General features: G+C 32.8%; 4 protein-coding genes and 1 pseudogene across 4 annotated transcripts; all 5 read right to left on the bottom strand.

Annotated features, from left to right (window-relative positions):
- Positions 1 to 1,395: 1,395 nt before the first annotated feature.
- Positions 1,396 to 2,523, bottom strand: LOC116349191. The gene is made up of 4 exons (XM_031780505.1): positions 2,300 to 2,523; positions 2,002 to 2,207; positions 1,763 to 1,934; positions 1,396 to 1,698 (listed from the first exon to the last, which is right to left on the bottom strand). The coding sequence occupies exons 1-4, from the start codon at positions 2,391 to 2,393 to the stop codon at positions 1,613 to 1,615; spliced, it is 558 nt and encodes a 185-aa protein (XP_031636365.1). The 5' UTR covers positions 2,394 to 2,523; the 3' UTR covers positions 1,396 to 1,612.
- Positions 2,524 to 3,142: 619 nt separating this feature from the next.
- Positions 3,143 to 4,600, bottom strand: LOC116349190. Its single transcript, XM_031780503.1, has 4 exons — positions 4,373 to 4,600; positions 4,068 to 4,297; positions 3,812 to 4,001; positions 3,143 to 3,562 (listed from the first exon to the last, which is right to left on the bottom strand). The coding sequence occupies exons 1-4, from the start codon at positions 4,467 to 4,469 to the stop codon at positions 3,441 to 3,443; spliced, it is 639 nt and encodes a 212-aa protein (XP_031636363.1). The 5' UTR covers positions 4,470 to 4,600; the 3' UTR covers positions 3,143 to 3,440.
- A 1,682-nt stretch (positions 4,601 to 6,282) lies between these two features.
- LOC116349192 lies at positions 6,283 to 7,585 on the bottom strand. The gene is made up of 3 exons (XM_031780506.1): positions 7,336 to 7,585; positions 7,120 to 7,276; positions 6,283 to 7,054 (listed from the first exon to the last, which is right to left on the bottom strand). Exons 1-3 carry the CDS (start codon positions 7,558 to 7,560, stop codon positions 6,900 to 6,902), a joined length of 537 nt encoding a protein of 178 aa, XP_031636366.1. The 5' UTR covers positions 7,561 to 7,585; the 3' UTR covers positions 6,283 to 6,899.
- Positions 7,586 to 7,814: 229 nt separating this feature from the next.
- LOC116349193 lies at positions 7,815 to 10,419 on the bottom strand (annotated as a pseudogene).
- Positions 10,420 to 10,589: 170 nt separating this feature from the next.
- On the bottom strand, positions 10,590 to 17,937 carry LOC116349186 (multidrug resistance-associated protein 4-like). The gene is made up of 19 exons (XM_031780494.1): positions 16,599 to 17,937; positions 15,796 to 15,963; positions 15,577 to 15,736; positions 15,284 to 15,506; positions 15,094 to 15,218; positions 14,644 to 15,018; positions 14,060 to 14,568; positions 13,837 to 13,997; positions 13,727 to 13,770; positions 13,255 to 13,631; positions 12,978 to 13,178; positions 12,807 to 12,915; positions 12,508 to 12,739; positions 12,163 to 12,436; positions 12,049 to 12,074; positions 11,723 to 11,950; positions 11,480 to 11,663; positions 11,178 to 11,405; positions 10,590 to 11,096 (listed from the first exon to the last, which is right to left on the bottom strand). The coding sequence occupies exons 1-19, from the start codon at positions 16,790 to 16,792 to the stop codon at positions 10,808 to 10,810; spliced, it is 4,107 nt and encodes a 1,368-aa protein (XP_031636354.1). The 5' UTR covers positions 16,793 to 17,937; the 3' UTR covers positions 10,590 to 10,807.
- Between the last annotated feature and the right edge of the window lie 897 nt (positions 17,938 to 18,834).

An 18,834-nucleotide genomic window follows, 5' to 3' on the forward strand; every position in this document is an offset into this window, starting at 1 on the left:
TAAAACTTTTCAAAAAAAGTAAAAGTCCAATCCATGAATACTTTTGGTAAGCAATTTGCATTGTCCCTCTGATTAGAATTCATTTTAAATAAACTCAGTTTGCAAAAAAACATTTAGTGTACACTGAACTAACAAAAACATAAATTTTATTCAATAAAAGAAAAACTGCACCATTAATTTGAGTTCACAAATTCAAATTTATAATTTTATTTAAGTTAATAAACAAAACATAAATTACAAGACTGCATTCCGGAACGGTCTCGCCGTCCATCATCAGCAACACGACTGAAACATTAAAGTTCTCTCAACATCTAAGTGTCCACTTCATGTGTGAAATGTACTCCTTCAAACATACCATTTAAAATGTTTAATTAGCTGGAGTTTAGAAAAAAATGTGCACTTTCAATTTACTTTGATCAAGTTTTACTTTTTGAACATTTTCAGTTGGCCGAAAAAAAAACTGGTAACTTTAAATAGAATGTAATTTTGGTGAAGTAAATATCACAAATTTTTTGGAAGATTAACTTTAATTAAATTATCGATGACTAAAATTAATGGCAGAATTCTCTTTTTGCTTGCATTCTGAGTGAGAAGCGGAATGAGAATGACAAGGAAAATGATGTCAACTAGGGCCTTCATATAATTTTGTACATGTCATATTATCATCATATACACGACATAAGTCTCTCGTTTGTGAATCAGATGTTTTTATACACACACTTTAGCTGAACAGAATCGAGGAAAGTCCGAACAAAACTATTATTTGCAGTAATAATAGTATACATTTGAACATAGGATGTCAGTATCGAGGTGCGAATCCCTAATTAAGAAAATCACTTAAAATGCCCCAGCAAAAATACAGCAAACAAAAAAAAACTATAAAATGTATCAATGAACACGAGTGAAGTGATTTCAAAATACAGAATTCCTTTTGCCGGCGATTTGTGTTAAATTTGTGATGTATCTCATCAATTTGAGTGACTGATGTCAGTAAAAAGTCGGACCACATAATACATGTTTTTCATACATCTAGTACTTATATCTGTATGACTCAATATCGAATTTTTAATGTTTGTCAATTAAGACAAAACCAAAAATTTGAACCCAGAAGCTGTGTTTGTTATCGCTGTGTTTGTATTCGAATCTGTTCGAAATGTGAACATTATGTCGAACTTATTAAAGTAAATTCACAGATGCTGCGCGTTATAAACAGAAAGTATGATTGATCGGTTCAGTCTGAAAACGAGGAAAAGGTCAAAGACGCAAAGTAAAAGGCAAAATAAATAAAGTGGCTCCTGCGATTCCGGTATTCATGGGTTTTTCTGTAGTTGATTCATTTACTCAATTGTTTCAAAGCGCAGTTAATTGCAAACATTTGAATATATTTACTGATTCTTGCAGAGACCTAAATAGCATATAATTTTGCATTAAACTAAGTACAGATATAAAACATGAAAATTGAATGAAAAAATACAAACTAATTCTAGATTATATTGATTTTAATTTTTTAATTTGATATATCCAGGCGTGCTTGTTGAAGAGAGATTCCGATGCGTTAACAAGTAGTACAAACATCTTTAGAATATGCAATGAAAAAAACCTTATTTTTTCATTAATCTTCGGTACTCGGCGATACCGGAGCTGTGGGTGTAGATGCAGCTGAATCATCACCGCTTGTTGCTGCTGATGATGTGTTCACTAGAAACGGAATTCATATTTAAAATGTGTTGTTCACTTTTCGATAATCAATTTCATAACTAACAATTCAAAACGAAATTTATGTACAAAACATAGTCTCTGAACACATTAAAAATGCGATCAAACATTATGCCGTTGCCAATAAAATTCTTCGGCTGTTCGGCTTCAATCGGTAGCGTTACTGAAGTCAAGCTTTTTAAATTATTCAATTCCTTGCGTAGATTTTCTTTGATAATCTATGGACAAGAGCAAAACGAAAATTAAAGCCAACGCATTTACAAAAATATTGGTTACTTTACTTACTTCTAATTGTTCAGAAATGGATTGACAATTTAAATTGTTATTTTTGTTTCGGCAATCATTCGCTTGTTTTCCCAGAAGTTCAGCTTCATCTTCATACTTGCTTAGAATTTTTCGAATTTTATTCAACATTTCAGCATTCACAGTGGACGGGAATTGAAGTGGCTCATTTAAAAACGTTATCTTATTGGTATCCTGGTCATCCTTGCCTTTATTTCCAGAATTAACAATTTGAAAAAAAAACAAACATCTCAACAGTACAGACGAAGCATATGGAATTTAGTTCAAAAATGTATCTTACCGCTTGCACGCTCTCCCAAACAATGAATCCGGATTGAATAGGTTAACAGGAGAACAAAAATCAATTGTGGTCCGCTCAGTAAGACGTTACACATTTTGCGATTTCAAATGGTTTTTTCTTCGATTTCAAATGGTTCAAGAACTAACTTGTCACAGTCAATGATATGAACGATTCTGTGCTTCCTATTGAAATGTTGCTTTCTTTTATACTCAATAAAATGACCCACATTCGTTTATTTATCAGGCTTTTGCGTATTGTTCTGAATTATTGTAATGTATAGGCATTTTGTTAATTTAAGTATTTTTATGGATTTCGTGCGCCAAGTTGAACTCACTAAGTTTGGAATTTCCACTTTGTAAGCGACGCTCACTCACTTATAAAACATTTTCAAAAACAATATAATAAACCGAATTCGACCACATTTTGTTGCAATTCAATGAACTGCAATAAATATTGAATAGTCGATTTTCGAAGAAAAGAATATTTGTTTTGTCGTTTTTAATGTGAGTGCAATAACTTACGATTGCTATTTTGACAAAGTGGGTTAATATGTTATATGCTTTTGCTGTTTTTTATAACAATTCATTTGTGGCATAACAGTATTACGTATGCTGAAAGAATGGATATTTAGTCCACTAATAAAAATATTAGATTATTTTTCAAAAAATCAGACTTTGGTGTTTTTTTTTTCTTCAACAAATCAGTTCACAATTTATTGCATGTTTAACATGTTGATTTGTCTATTGTTTTTTTAGTATTTGTAGATATTCGCGCAATAATACAATTATTTCTTCGTGACTCAAATATATTTTAAGTTTTATTCGAAGGTGTAGAGTAGAATTGAACATTTTCAAAGATGATGCAAAAAGTTTCCTTAGTTGCATCGTTTACAATTATTTTAAATTTTCAATAGTGCTGATATTTATTTAAAAAAAAAATAAATGGGGTGGTCTAGGCAGATACGCATTTTAACTATATGAAAGCATACCAGAAGGAACTGATAGTAGAAGAATATTTTCTGAAAAAATGTTCAAATGGATTCTTCCATACGAAAAGTATTGGCATACATTTTTATATGGATGTCTGCCGTAAAGAATATATTAACACTGCTAGAAATTGGTGTCTGTCTCTCAAATGGTTTTTATCCCATGGTTTTGTTAGTTGTTGTCATAGTGATATTTGACGGAGTTGGTTGTGGTATGGTTGATGGGTTTATAGTTGTTGGGATGCTAACCTGTGGTGTTGTCTTTACTCTTCTGTTCACTGGGAATGGAATACATAATTACATATGTTAAAAAAACATATACAGTTAGATAATATCCAAAAAGCATATAGTTAGTAGTATACTCAAAGGCATATGTATACGCTCTGCTATCAAAAGCGTATTGAAATATTTTAATACATGCATGACCTTATTGTCTCACTAAATAGTGTCTATTTCAGTAGCATTTTACATGAAAAATGAATACGTTTCAAAGTATTCATATTGGGATATTTAATCGCTTGACTCACATTTGAAAGCGAAATTTATGTACAAGGAATAGTCTCTGAACACATTAAAAATCCGTTCGAGCATAAAGCCATTGCCAAAGAAAAATTTCGACTGCAATGAATTGGGTGCTGGAGTTTCTTGTGTTTTTCCAGTATTTTCAGCCCATCGTTTAACGTTGTTCAGTTCCTTGCGTAGTTTTGTTTTAGCAGTCTGCGTAGAAAAGAAAACAAAATAAAATTCGAATTATTGCCTTCTTAAATATTTCGATGACATTACTTCGAAATGAACCAAAATAGAATGACAGTTTCTATTATCTTCTTTTCTCCGGCAGTCGTAAGCTTGTTTCCCCAAAAGTTTTGCTTCATCTTCATATTTGCAAAGAATGTTGCGGATTTTACCAAAGACTTCGTCATTTATAGTAGAAGGAAACTGAAGAGACTCATTTAAAAAGGTTATCTTATGTGTACTCTGTTCATCTTTCCCACGGCCATAAACTAAGTTCAAATCTTTAAAAGAGAAAATCACATCATCTTTATCCGTATTTATAGGTAACAAAAATATTAAATATTGAATTCACTCACTATTCACACTTTCTCCGAAGCAGTGGATTCGAATTGCATTTATCAACAGAAGAACGAAAATCAATCGTGCACCGTGAATTAATAAGCGCTTACACATTTTAAACTTTTTTTCGTCGAATGTAAAAGAAACTTTCTCACTTTTCACAGTCAATTATTTGAACGATTCTGTTCTTGACTTGAAACGTTCTGCTTTCTTTTATATTCAAACAAGAGGCCAAGCCTGACAGTAATGGTCTTTTGTTCTATCTTGCATAATTTATGATCATTTTGAGTAGTACGCAATCCACATCATAATGAAATTATTGTGCGTTGAAAATTATTTCCGCTCATAAAAGTCATTTGAAATCGGAAATTCCATGTCTTGAGAAACACCTATTGAATTTTGAAGTCCAATGTAAAAACAATGAAATGATTTGTCCGAATTTTGTTGTAATTTAATGAAATAATTCAAAATAAGCTATGGAGAGATGCATTTCTAAATGGGATAAAAATGCGTAATCCCAGATTTTTATAAATCAATTCATGTTTTCCAGTTCTTGCAATTGTTTTTGGATTATTAAATTCGCTCAAATTTACATTTGCATGAATATTTGCTTCATTTGAACTAGATTAAGTGGCACAAATAGATTTATATTCTTTTGTTCATTGTTCATGCTTAATTTTATATTTTACTGTTCAATACAGTCCAAGACGTTTGACAAATGAATTTATTGGTATTTTGTTACGTTTTGACTTGTTGTTACGCTTGTGTTATGCTATGTATTGTCACTTTAATGGACTGCGCATTGTTTGCCATTTATATTCAAATTTTTTTGAATAAATGTTGCTTAAGATTTAAATGGGTTTTCCAGAGTTTTAGTTTCTGGTCTGTTTTGGAAAAACATGAAAACTTTTCGGGTCAATTTTTACGCCACGATGCGATTCTGGAAATTACGAAACTACGTAAATGATGCAACTAAATTTAGTCGATTTTACGGTCTAGCCAGACATAAAACGTATATGTTCAGATAATGATTGATTTTCCATATAAATCAGCTCAAAAATAAAGTTTGCCTCCACAGATTTATGATGGAGCGTAATAATGGGCTGAAATATGGCTGAATACGGTGAATTAAGGTCCAATCTCAATTTCCCGCTTGCTCTTTGGGTGTAGTACAAAATTTCGCCGAAATTGGTCATTGAATTATCGATATGATTGATTTTCCATATAAATGGTAATGATGATTTGGAAAAGTTTCCTGCAGCAGCAAAAAACGGCATTACAGAACAGATGATCTGAAAGGACGGCGGAACCTTGTGGTACCATCAGAGAACAAGAAGTATCTACCAAGGCCTTCATTTTTAAAGATGAAAAAAAAAAAATTGAATGAAAAGATCTTGGTTTTTAATGAGAATGTTTACTCTTTTCCAAGCACAATAAAGAAATACAAGAACGTAAAGAAACGTGTGTTGTCATTTACTCATTTTCCTAGGGTTTTTGATTAAAAAAATGAAGACCTGTTCAGTTTTCAATTCAAGAAAAATTCTTTGGATTTGCTAGAGATTTTCATGCAGAAAAATTCTTTCAATTTGTTAGGGACTTTCGCCAAAAAAGTGAAGAATTTATCTTGTATAAATTGATAATCATCTTTTGATTTTCAATAAATTCAGTCAAACTTAACTTCAGTCAATCTTAATAAAGAATATTTTGATTTATTTGAATTGTTTCAATACAGTGATTTTATGTTTAGATAAATGAATATAAAGCAGATATTTTTAAAATTTGGTTTAAATTTATTCCTCAATTGAATTCAATAACTCATTGAACATTTTGAACATAGTGAAATAATATTACAAAGCAGAAAAAGGAAAAAAGGGTAATTCATTGTCCATAAAAATGTAATAATTTGTCATATGTTGAGTGTTGACCTCATTTGTTTACTATGACATTTGAACGTTGCCATCTTTTCAATGTATGTTCCTTCTATCTTGATCTATTCTTCAACCACAAACCGGATTGGATATATTTTGTGATCACACTATGACTTGAAAAATCAGTTTGGTTATAAAGATCTTCAGCATTTAAACCGTTCAAAATTTCGTGATAAACATTAAAATTAATCGATCTTCGCAGCAATTGAATTTTCAAACGCTCTGCTTGTTTGCATATAAGAAATGTACTTTGGCAAGGTTTTTGTTTGTGTGTTGAGCTTATAAATACACTCTGAACCTTTTGTGTATTTTCAGTAAATAAATTAAATAAACTAAATTAATTATTCTCCTCTCGATTATATTGGCAATTTGAGCTATTGTTAGCTCACCTAAATCATCAACTAAATGCTCAGTGTGTTGCACTTTCATATGTCTCCTAAATTTTTGTGCCCCATGAATATATTCGGCTAAATCAAATTCAATATATTTATGAACAACATTTTCCTATATAATTGTGTCAAGTCCGATTCATGTTTTATTTTAAATAAAAGATATTTATATGCAACATCAGTTTTCAAGTAAAAAAACATTTTATGAAAAACACGCATGACTTTACTCAATTAATGTAATTTATACTTTCGGTATCGTTGTATGTATTTGCTGGCGACGAAGAAGTTGAATTCAAGCCTGCAGGTATTACACCAAAACCTTTCTCATGTGTGCGATGTGAAGAATTATTCAACGGATGAAAAATTGCAGTCCAATCGGCACCTTTTAAATTATGATTGGAAAATTCAATATGGTAGTTTCATATAAATACATAATTGTTCCAATACCTTTTATGAAGTTGCAGAAATCAGAAAAAGCTTCTTCAAAATACTCAACGATAGAATCGATACTTTTCGTGTGGTAGCGTCGATCGAACATTTTTATTACTTGCTTATGCAGATCTTTTATATCTTCTGCTTTCCGCGTAAACGCCCTATTCAGAAGCTACGAGAACATATTTGTTTTTTATTGAGAGACAAACTACGATTCTTTATCAAACTTACCTGAATTTTTTCCGTAACATTACAATCCTTTTCGGAGTTTTGAGAAAATTTGGCTCCTTTTAGGTTCTTGATTTCTGTTAGATATTTCTGTTTAAGATTATTGTAATTTACTTCGAAAACACTTTTAATGACATCTTGTAAATCAAATCTTTCGAATTCGGGTACGAAAACCGAATGACAACCAATCGAAATGCAAATGCAAAATTTTAGAAATATCTTGAACATTTTTGTTGTTTTCTTTCAGTGCACTAGCTGCAGCTAGCCGTAAATTATTATTTAAAAATAGCAGAAATCTATCTATTTATACTATATGTTATGTAGGTATTGTTTTCATAAATGGAAACTCCCAAAAGATAATCTGTTTCAAAAAATTAACGATTATAGTCCGTAAAATGCTAAAGTTTCTATGAAATTTTTATATGACATGGGTAAATAACGGACACGATTTTGTAATAAATTTTGTTATACTATATGGAATGTTATGCGTGTCATGAATTCTTGAATTAAAATGTGTTGATCCAAAAACAATAACCGACAGCAAGCACTACATACATGATTTTTTCATGCACTGCATGCAAGGCATTTGATGATGGATTTTTCAAAGAAAAATTCAATCAAACTACCTTTGCAAAAAAAAAAAATATTAAAGTTTTATTTGCTCTAAAATAGTTCATCACTTCCGATTGAAGTGAAGTGGATTCATTTTCTTCATTTTCAACAATGACTTGTCTATTCGACTTCAAATGGATTTCGTATATAACAATAAAAACGCAATTTGTTTCTCTTATCGAACGATTTCTTTTATTCACTTTGTAAGTTTTAAATGTTCTGAAGTTCAAATTCTGAATTGCAGAAATGTATTTTTTATTGTTTTCATATATGTAATCTCGTCCAGATAAAGATAAAGACATGGAAGCTTGTTTAATTTTTATCATCACGTACTTCAGATTAAAAATTGCTTTCGTTGAATCGTTTAAGTTTACAAGATTGATAATTCATTTTTTACAAAAAAAAAACACTTGAATGTCTTCAAAATAGTACTTTAATCGCGAACACTTTTGTTAACCTTCTCATAAACTTCAGGAAATGCATCTTCGCATTTTAGCTCTTTTCGCATTCGATCGTAGAGACGATGATCAAACATTTGCCGGAATTCATCATAGGTTTGATAGCAATCAGCATGGAGCATTTGAAAGCCGTTTGTTTTGCGACCAATATGCTCCAATTGACGCGTCGTGCGTTCCGCATGGAATTGGCTACGTTTTACCTTGACTGTACCATAAATGCCAATATCAACATACATGTCAACATCCAAACCAGGCGCTGGATGAATCAAACCATTATCATCCCATAAACGGAACGGACACAACCACAACGGATAAACTTTTATCAACTTATCGAATTCACGAATTGTGTCAGCCATTTTTGATGTTGGCACCAATATATCTTGAAGCACTTGAGTTTGTTCGTACATTTTTTTAACCGCTTTAGTTTGCGTCAATTTCAAAAACGACACCTTAACTGGCATCAACCACCCAAACAAATAACCGTCCTAGCGCAGTGTAGTATTTTAGTACTGGTGGCGCCATCACATTTACATTACTTTTGGCAACACTGTTATTAGTGTTTTGACATTTCATGAAATGTGACATTAATGTTTGTTGATATGAACCGTGTTTGAGTTTTTGAAATTCTAATTTATTATTGTGAGTTTTTATATGTATTTTATTATTATGATAAAATAACAGTGAAAAAAATGTGTGAAAACATATGTAAGTGTTGAAAATTTCAAAAAAACAAGTGTAAATTTCTTGAATTGAATTGGTAAAATTTCTTATTATTTACAAGGTGCGTTGTTCTTTAAGGAGTCAGTCAAAAATATATTTCTCTTTTATTATTTCATTAAGCGTCATTAAGTTCAATATTTTTAAAATATATTATTGAATTTTCCTCAGAATTATTGAAAGTTAGTTATCCGTTCTGTCGATTGCGGTCGAGTAAATACACTTGTGCCACCGCTAGCACATTTTTGTTCCAGCCGTAACACATTTACACACTTACATTGCACCGCTCAGAGATACTCATAACAAACACATGTAGTAAAAAAAAAATATATTTTTGACTGACTCCTTAAAGAACAACGCACCTTGTAAATAATAAGAAATTTTACCAATTCAATTCAAGAAATTTAAACTAATTTTTTTGAAATTTTCAATACTTATATATGTTTTCACACATTTTTGTCACTGTTATTTTATCATAATAATAAAATACATATAAAAACTCACAATAATAAATTAGAATTTCATCACTTTATTTCAAAAACTCAAACACGGTTCAAATGAACGAACATTAATGTCACATTTCATGAAATGTCAAAACACTACGAACAGTGTTGCCAAAAGTACTGTAAATGTGATGGGCACGTAGTTCCCAGTGACCGGTTCGCGCATATTTCTATGCTTGCCTAAATACGCTAGGTAGCATAGATATGCCAAGCATAGCCGCAAACGCAACCGACGCATCGCCGTTCACTCTATATGAACAATACACATGTTCGTTTATGCAGACGACCGTGCGCATACAATATAGCTCGAATCGAATGGCGACGGGTGCGTTGCGGCTTACGTCTCCGCTATGCTTAGCATAGCTATCAGGCATAGAAATATGCGCGAACCGGTCACTGGTAGTTCCATTACGCGCCCTCCACTGCACCGCTACGCAAATAACGGAAAATTGGATGGTTTCCAAATGGAACTATGTCCTATGAATCAAGGGGAAAATCAAGGCAATTTTCGATTATAAAAATAAATCGAAGAAACAATGACTCACTTGTAGTTCCCAGAAAATAGAAAATGAACTTATTGCGCGTGTAAAACCACAAATCGTATAAAAATGACATCGGTAAGACCACAAAGCACACAAGAATCCATCGATAATTAACTAATAATATTTCCATAAAGGTTTCGCCTTTAAAATCTATAATATCGTCGCTATCCATTTTGAATCGTTTTTTTTTTTTCGAAACAATTTTAATATCAATTTCACTTTTTAAAAAAATTCCGCACTCAAGAATCTGAACTTGTTCACTTTACGAATTCGACTACATTTTTCGCAACATTTTTTTCATTTAAATCGTCGAATACAGGTTCGAAACAATTTAAGGTTCAAGTGTGTTTTAATCACAAATAATCTATAATATAGAGATTTGATAAGGGTTTGGATGAAAAATAGCCATTCTTGAATTTTTTCAAGTATTTTTTACTGGGTATAAATTCTACATAATAAAAATAAGTATATGGTATAAGTACATGGTATTAAGTATAAAAAAGTGTCTAAAATAAATTATAATACGCATCGAAATAATGGAATGAATTCTTCGATTAGACCAATGAATATTTATTCAGGAACACCATATTTGTGCTAATACTTATCGGGATTTCGTCATTTTTCGTTATTCATTCGTCCATTTTCACAGGCGACTTTCCTCGATATCGGGTGTCTGAAGTGAGTTGAATTTCTCTTGTGCTGTTTTTGTCAAACGATTGAATTCCTGAGGGCCCAGAGCTTTGACCATACCATAAAAGATGCCCATATTATCCTGCAGTAAATTGTGTGGCTCATCGAATTCAGCTGCCCGACCGGTGTCCATAACTAATACGCGATCTGAATCAATGATCGTATGCAATCGATGTGCCACAGTTAAAACGGTACATTCGGCGAACTTCTCACGAATCGTTTGTTGGATCAATAAATCAGTTCTATTTTGTTAAAAAAGAAAACAGATGTCAATAGTTGATAGATATTGAAAAGAATTGAAATTACTATTTGATTGTACATACTGTGGATCAACGTTGGCTGTTGCTTCATCAAGAATTATGATTCGATTCTTTCGTAAAATAGCTCGAGCCAAACACAAAAGTTGACGTTGGCCAACGGAGAAATTTGAACCATGTGCCATAACTGCCGAATGCAATCCCGAAGGACCCGAAGCAACATCTTTTAATTCTACTTTTTCCAAGGCGCTCCAAACTTCGTCGTCGGGATACTCTTCGAATGGATCTAAATTTCTGCCATTTCATTTACATAACACAACATTGATTATTATTATAGACATTTTGCATGGGATTTAATTCAATCTTACCGTCTTAAGGTGCCACTGAAGAGGACAGGATCTTGTGGAATGATAGCAATTCGTTTACGCAAATCATGTAATCGAAGTGTTGCAGTATCAATATCATCAATTAGAACCTCTCCTTCAACGCACGCCAAACGGAAAATGGCGCCAATCAATGAACTCTTACCAGCTCCAGTTCTTCCAACAATTCCTATTTTTTTAAAAAAACATAAATTCAATTGCATCAATGAACCAAATACATTTACTCACCTATCTTTTCTTTTGGTTTTATCACAAACGATAATCCTCGTAAAACTGGTTCGGCTTCGGCAAAATACCGATAGACCACATTGCGGAATTCAACGCAACCTTTTTGCGGCCATTCATTGTCGACTTCTCGTGGTTTTTCTGATTCTTTTTCCGGCTCCAAATCACGATATTCCAACACACGCTCAACGGCCATCATTTGATTACTAATTTCGGCACTTTGACGAACTCCTGAAGTAACATGTATTGCATTACATTAGTTCCGAACACAATTCAAGTAAATAACGAAGAATAAGGAGAAAAAAATGCAACAAAAAAATTAAAATTACCCCACTGGAGCATCCCCGTCAATGACCTGACAAAAAATGCGAAAAAAGGTTATTCAACGCGTCGTATACCAATTCATTGTGGAAATTAATGTTCAAAATAAAATGTATATTTACATTGCTTGGGTAATGGCGAGACCAACCTTGTCGCCTGTCGCAGTCTCAGCAATAAATATAAAGTAAGTTATGATAAACGTGATGAAAATAAAACATGCCATATCTAACGATAGCCCGAACGCTCCACCCGTTGCTATAAAGGAATACCAACAAGCGCTATGATTATCCTGATGATTGTCGAATTCTGTTTGAAGAATCTTCTCAGCATTGTAGGCACGAACGGTTGACAGACCGTTAAGAGTGGCAGCCAAATGTGTGAATACAGGCGACTTTGCTAGAATTTGAAAAACCAAAACGACTGTTAGAAAGCTGCAAACATTCATATCACTTTTAAAATATTATTACCAGCTCCTTCTAATCGCTTAATATTTTTGGATGTCTTCAAATAAATTTTCCGAATAAATATAAAGGTGAAAGCTAACACCAGCACCGGAATAAGAAACAAGGGATTAACTGAAGCGGCAACAATAACCGATCCAAACATGCTTAGAATCACTTGAGTGGCATCAAGAATTGCCTTCGGCAGAAATTCATCAGTAGCACCGATGTCTTTAGAGAAGCGATTCAAAATTCGCCCCTGAAAAAAGAAAAGTTTGAAAATAAGTTTTAATTGTAAGATTCAATTATTATTGCGATTATCTCACGGAAGGATTAGTGTCAAAGAATCGCATTTTGGCCGAAATTAGTCCTCGGAACATGTTATTGTGAAGATTTTGAGAAGCCCGTACACACATCGAGTAGAAACCAACCGATCTTAAATTCAATAAAACTACATTGAGCTTAACGTCCTCAAGAGATTTTTTTATCAAAATTACCTCCAAATACCAATGACAAATAGACATGCCATAATAGTTGCATGAACATAAATACAAACTTCAGTACTCAAATTGTATGTTTTTGGTTTGTCTGAACTGCCACTGAACATATCACTGATATCACTGAACAAATCTCTGCTTACGAAACTCACATACGTAGAGTTTTCTTTCAGGTGATTACGCATTTCTTCTTCTCTAGTCCTGCATTGTTTAATACACATTTAGGTTAATATTCACTTCAACGAAATTAAACATAATGTTCGAATTTAATAATCACCATATTGAAACCCAGTAATCTGCGGCACTTGCCAACAATTGAACGATTAAAAATGAAATGCCCAATACAAACAATATCGACCAATGAGCGCCAGCAGTAAAATAATTAACTGCAACAGACCCCTTAACTTTGCCTTTTGAACTAGCTTCCATTTCGACTCCTTTGGCTGCTTGCTCGTTACCATCGTCACCATCAAACTCCGACATATCTGCGCTGCTCACTGAAGCTGACGACACTGATCGAGTTGATGATCTTCGCGATAGCTGACGTGCCATTTTTTCCGGATTTTCGTCATTCTCTTCGGTGCCCACAAGCTTAGCGAAATCAACACCACTTCGTGACAAATCAGCCGGCGAGCCCTGTACTTCGATTCGACCCTATGAATTTCAAATTTTACGTTATTCTCGGCATGGATAGAAGTTATACTTTGTGTTGCGAACGATCAGAAGAACGATAAAATAAAAATACTTACATTATTCAAAACGACGAGCCAATCGGCTTCTTTGAGGAAATGCACTGACACGATTTAAAATAAAAAAAAATGAACAATTAAATCAAAAGATAAAAAAAGTTGAAATTTACCTTGATGTGTAACTAAAATTCGTGTCGCGTTCAGTTTTGCTAAGCGACCTTTGGGCCCAATGCATTTATTGAAAATATGCGTACCGACATGAGCGTCAACAGCACTCAATGGATCGTCCATCAAATAAATATCGGCTTTTCGATAACAAGCACGTGCCAAACTGAAATTAAAAAGAAATATCATTTACAGTCGAAATTCTGAGCAAAGAAATGCCGGTTTTACTTCAATCGCGCCTTTTGTCCACCACTAAGACTGGCTCCTCGATCACCGACAATCATTTGGTCTCCACTCTCAAATTGCTCAAAATCTTTTACGAGTGCACATGTCTTAACAACAGAATCATATCGATCACGATCATAATTTTCGCCAAAGAGAATATTTTGTTTTACGCTGGCCGCGAATATCCACGGTTCTTGTGATGCATAAGAAATTGAACCGTTTATGCTCAACGATCCTGATTCCAGTGGTAATTCTCGTAAAAGAGCTTGTAGAAATGACGATTTTCCCGCACCAACTGATCCAATTATACCGATTAATTTGCCCTTCGGAAAATCGACATTTATTTCATTCAACGTCGGCACTTTCAATGCATCAAATTCGTCTTGTTCGGCTTTATGCTGTTTTGAAGTTCCTTTCAGAAGCGGATTTTTCGGAATTGTCCAACGTGCGACACCATTTTTAATTGATACAGATACATTTGGTGGCGTTGTATGTTCACTTTGCTTCATTTCCTATATTGGATTATTGGATACATGGATGATCAGTTTACTTCGATCGAATAGTACTATTTAATTGATTTCACTTACTTCAATTTTTTCATTGGCAAAACCATTTTGTCCATTTTTCTCATCGCCAATGCGCTTTGTTTTCTTTTCTTCTAATTCCAAAAAGTTTTGTAAACGCCGAAGACCCACGAGTACTTCAGCGATTTCTGCGACACCCCTGACAAACATTTGTGACATAGTTTGTGCAATGATCCCATAGTACGAAGAAATGACGAATATTCTTGCGGCAGTTATTTCTGTTGAGCCGTATATCAAAACGATTGCCAACATTGTACAAAATATGGCCATTCTTGTTGTGAACAACATGAACGTCATGTATAATGCCCGAACATATGAACTCTTTCGAACAATCTTCAATTCCATCTTACGAGCGTACATGATAAGTTTGGCGAACGGCTTTTTTCAATTTAAAAGAAAAATAACGTTATTCATTGGATATTTTCTACTAATTTCTACGAATTTAAATCATACCTTTTCCCAGGCGTACATTTTTATCACTTGAACGCCCGATATTATTTCGTCCATGAATCGCACACGCTCGTCCGTTCGGAGAGCAGTTTGCAAGCGGAATTTTGACGAAATTTTACCGGTGTAACCTGAATAAAAATCGAAATTAATATGCGATTTATAGCCCGTAATCTATATGTAGATTATTACTCACTTTGAATGGGCACGACAATAAACACGATCAAGATGCCAATCATACCGGGAACACCAATTTCAATATATAACATAACACCTACGATCACTGTCAGTAACGGCGCAGTCCACATGGAATTTATGAACATAGTAACCATATCGAAACGATTCACATCATTCGATAATAAATTTACAACCTTGCCGGGCGCAGTCTCTCCAAGTGCGGTTTGCGAAAGTTTCAATGCCTTTTGAAATGAAAATATTCGAGGATTAAATCACGTCGCATCCATACACTAAAAAAACAAACAAACTTACTTTGCGGTATATGAGACTGCAGACTGCCACACGAACTTTCATGCCATTATGAAACCCGATTAAGAAAAATTGATTTACAAGCAGTGAATTTATGAACGTAAACCCAATGATTGCACATGCATAAATAACAGCTTCATCATAATTAATCTCTTTATTTTCACTGTAGAATACGAATATTATAAATAAATATTGATAAACTTTGTGAAATGCCATTCTCACCGAAAATAGAGCAGCAATTTTCCGAGTAATATTGGTTGACCCAAGCGTACCACTATGTCGTTAAATCCACATATCAAAGCAAGACCTGCATATTCCCTCCAAAGTGTGGCAAATATTGCTTTGATCAATGACGGTCGCTTCGATTTCTCAAGCTGTACCTTCCAATTTCTGTATGCATTCAATTAAAAGCGTGTCAACAATTTCATTCAATCATCATATGTTTCAATGAATCTAAATGGTGCAATCAATGAAATGTTTTGCCAACAATTCCATAAAATGTCTATAAATGTCCATACACTTCAATCATTGGGATAAATTAAAGACAACGCATGGGTCAATTGAAACGACACTTGCTGAAAACAATGAGGAAATATCTTTTGAATGCTTTAGAATAAAAACAGTGAATGATTCCATGTTTTGCTTTGATCTGATAACCCAAATTTATGCAGTTTTTGTTCTGGAGCATTCATTTGTAATTCCTATCAGCTTCATTAATAAAGCGATAATTTATTTTTCAGATTTTGTTAATGATACTACTGAACCGATTCAGCTTTTTTAAGCAAAAGAGGTTCCTCGTTATCTAATCATACTTTATTAAAGATACATAAATAGATCATTGGTTGAGTTTGTATTTTGCAATGTGTAATTAATAAACTTAGATAACGTGGATTGTTTTTTTGTTCAAAGTCAAATGCAAAAAGCGACCAGTCATTGTTCTAATGACAAGTCATTCAATGTTGATGAAAAACAATGATTACACCTTTTAAATCATTATATAATCAAAATTATAATTTGTCACTCACACTTCTAGGCGATCGCCCAACGATTTGGATCTATCAACCGTCAGCGACTGAAAGATGTCATCAAATTTTAAAACTTTTTGATATCCTTTTCGAAACAATGGAAGTGTCCATGTGAAAAAAATCAACGACAAAAAGTTGGCCTTTTCACGCGGATTCGGTGGGTTGGTTGGCAGTTTTCGTCGTGATGTTTCCATACTGTTTTTTTTTTTTAAATTATATACTCTTTTTAAACTAATTTCATTCACTTTTTTAGTCGTACGTTCACGAGTACTTGCGTTTCACTTGTTTACGTTTTGAGTTTAAATTTCGTTTTGTTTGTGTTTTTCCTTCTTAAATGACGAATGGATTTCTAATTTATATTTTTAGAATTGTCAGTGTTATATTACAACAACGTCTGTCTTCACAATTTTTCAAAACATTCACTATACATATTCACGGTAATCTCACTTTGTTATTTCTTTTAAAATTAACATTAAAAATCGGCAATTGTACTTGAGCTTAACATAAAAACGTTTTAAGATCTCACATGTGATTGAAAAAGTGAAAAAAAAAATGTTTCAAATAAAAATACATCAAAGTCTCTTTGATTTACTGTTGCGGCATGTTTGCCGACAAACTTAAAACTGTGATCCATTCATACATAGTAGACTTCTTTTATTAAACTTTTAATTGGTTTATGTTTTGAATAATGATTTCTTTGTTTGTATTGTGCAGTGCACACACTAACAACCAAAACCCATTCATGGAGCAGCCCATTGAGTACATATCTAGCGACTTATTTCGATGTGTTGCTAATGATATTTTATTTTATCTTTGTATTTACACATATGGATGTGTGTGTTGAATTAGAATATAGTCTGGCGCAGAATCAAATTAAACAAAATAAATAAAAATAACGAACGAATGGATAGGAACGAAAGAGAAAGGAATATCCAATGTGAAGAATTTTATCATATTTGAACATGTGCATGAACAAGCGTGTCTTTGTATTGAAAATTTGTGTACGTCATAAAATTTGTATACGTGAAACACCTACGATTATCGTAACTTGTCCTAGAAATCAATTTCAAACGGCACTTCACAGGTATATAATGATCATGATAATGATCATGACTTGCGAAAAAAAAAGTCAGCTAAACATCAAGTTTTGAGAGTTTTGTTGGATTTTTTTTTGCATCATCATTTTTTTCAGCATCAATTCGCGGTATTTGCATGTTGATAGTTAGTGAATTTAAAATAGTTTCGTCTAGAAATAAAATGTGAAATCCATCTGAATTGTTGTACTTCATGCTTGGATTATTTTAAATTGATGTTATAAAAATCAAGTGAAATGCGAGTGAATATACGAATTTATCAGTAATAAACTGCGGCATAAGAAATGATAATTTTTTACAAGTCAACACTACAAAGCGAAATTCTGCATTGAAGCATCAAAAATTCTTTATTTATTTTGTGTATCTCACTGAGATTATTCATCAGTGATGATATTCAATGATTTGCAAAGATAACAAGTTTTAGATTATTGTTACACTTTTGATACATTTATGACTTCTTTTCTAAAACAAATGAAAAAAAAATAATGAAATGAAAATGTCGTTTCTTTTTAACGCTCAATAACGGAAATGTCATCAAAATTTCAACGGAAATGTCATCAAAGTTCGTGACTAAATCGTCATCGTATTTTATCGTTACTATCACTTATCATTAATACATGTATAATTTAACTCATATGTTGGTACACATTCGAACACTGCATGGACTCTTTTCGTAAAATTTTATCGTCGATCGTTAGTTCTTTTACGTTTATATTAAAATATGATAGTTCCCTCCAAGGTCATGAACACAATTTTATTATAAAATCAATGCATAACGGATCATTTATACAAATATTCGGACAGTACCTTATTATTGATAGCAAATCAATTAAAATAATGAAGATAAGCTATACTGAGGCCTCTGTGTTTGACGATAAAATTGAAATATGTCGTAAATTCACTGAACGCGTACTTGTCGCTTATTGAATTACAAATACACCAATCAAACAAGTGCCCTACACAACAGTTCGATACATTTTAATTGCTCAATCACGTTGCATTTTTATTAATGTCATTGAGATGGATTTCTCTTGATTTAACACTAAATTTCTGTTCAAATTATTTATTCGAATTATCCCCACCAACGAAATTGTCATCTATGTGATGAGCTATGGAATTAAATTTAAAAGTTTTGTTTTAAA

This window comes from Contarinia nasturtii, unplaced genomic scaffold (assembly GCF_009176525.2).
Source record: "Contarinia nasturtii isolate CC-2019 unplaced genomic scaffold, AAFC_CNas_1.1 Cnas_scaffold_2806, whole genome shotgun sequence".
NCBI lineage: Eukaryota > Metazoa > Arthropoda > Insecta > Diptera > Cecidomyiidae > Contarinia > Contarinia nasturtii.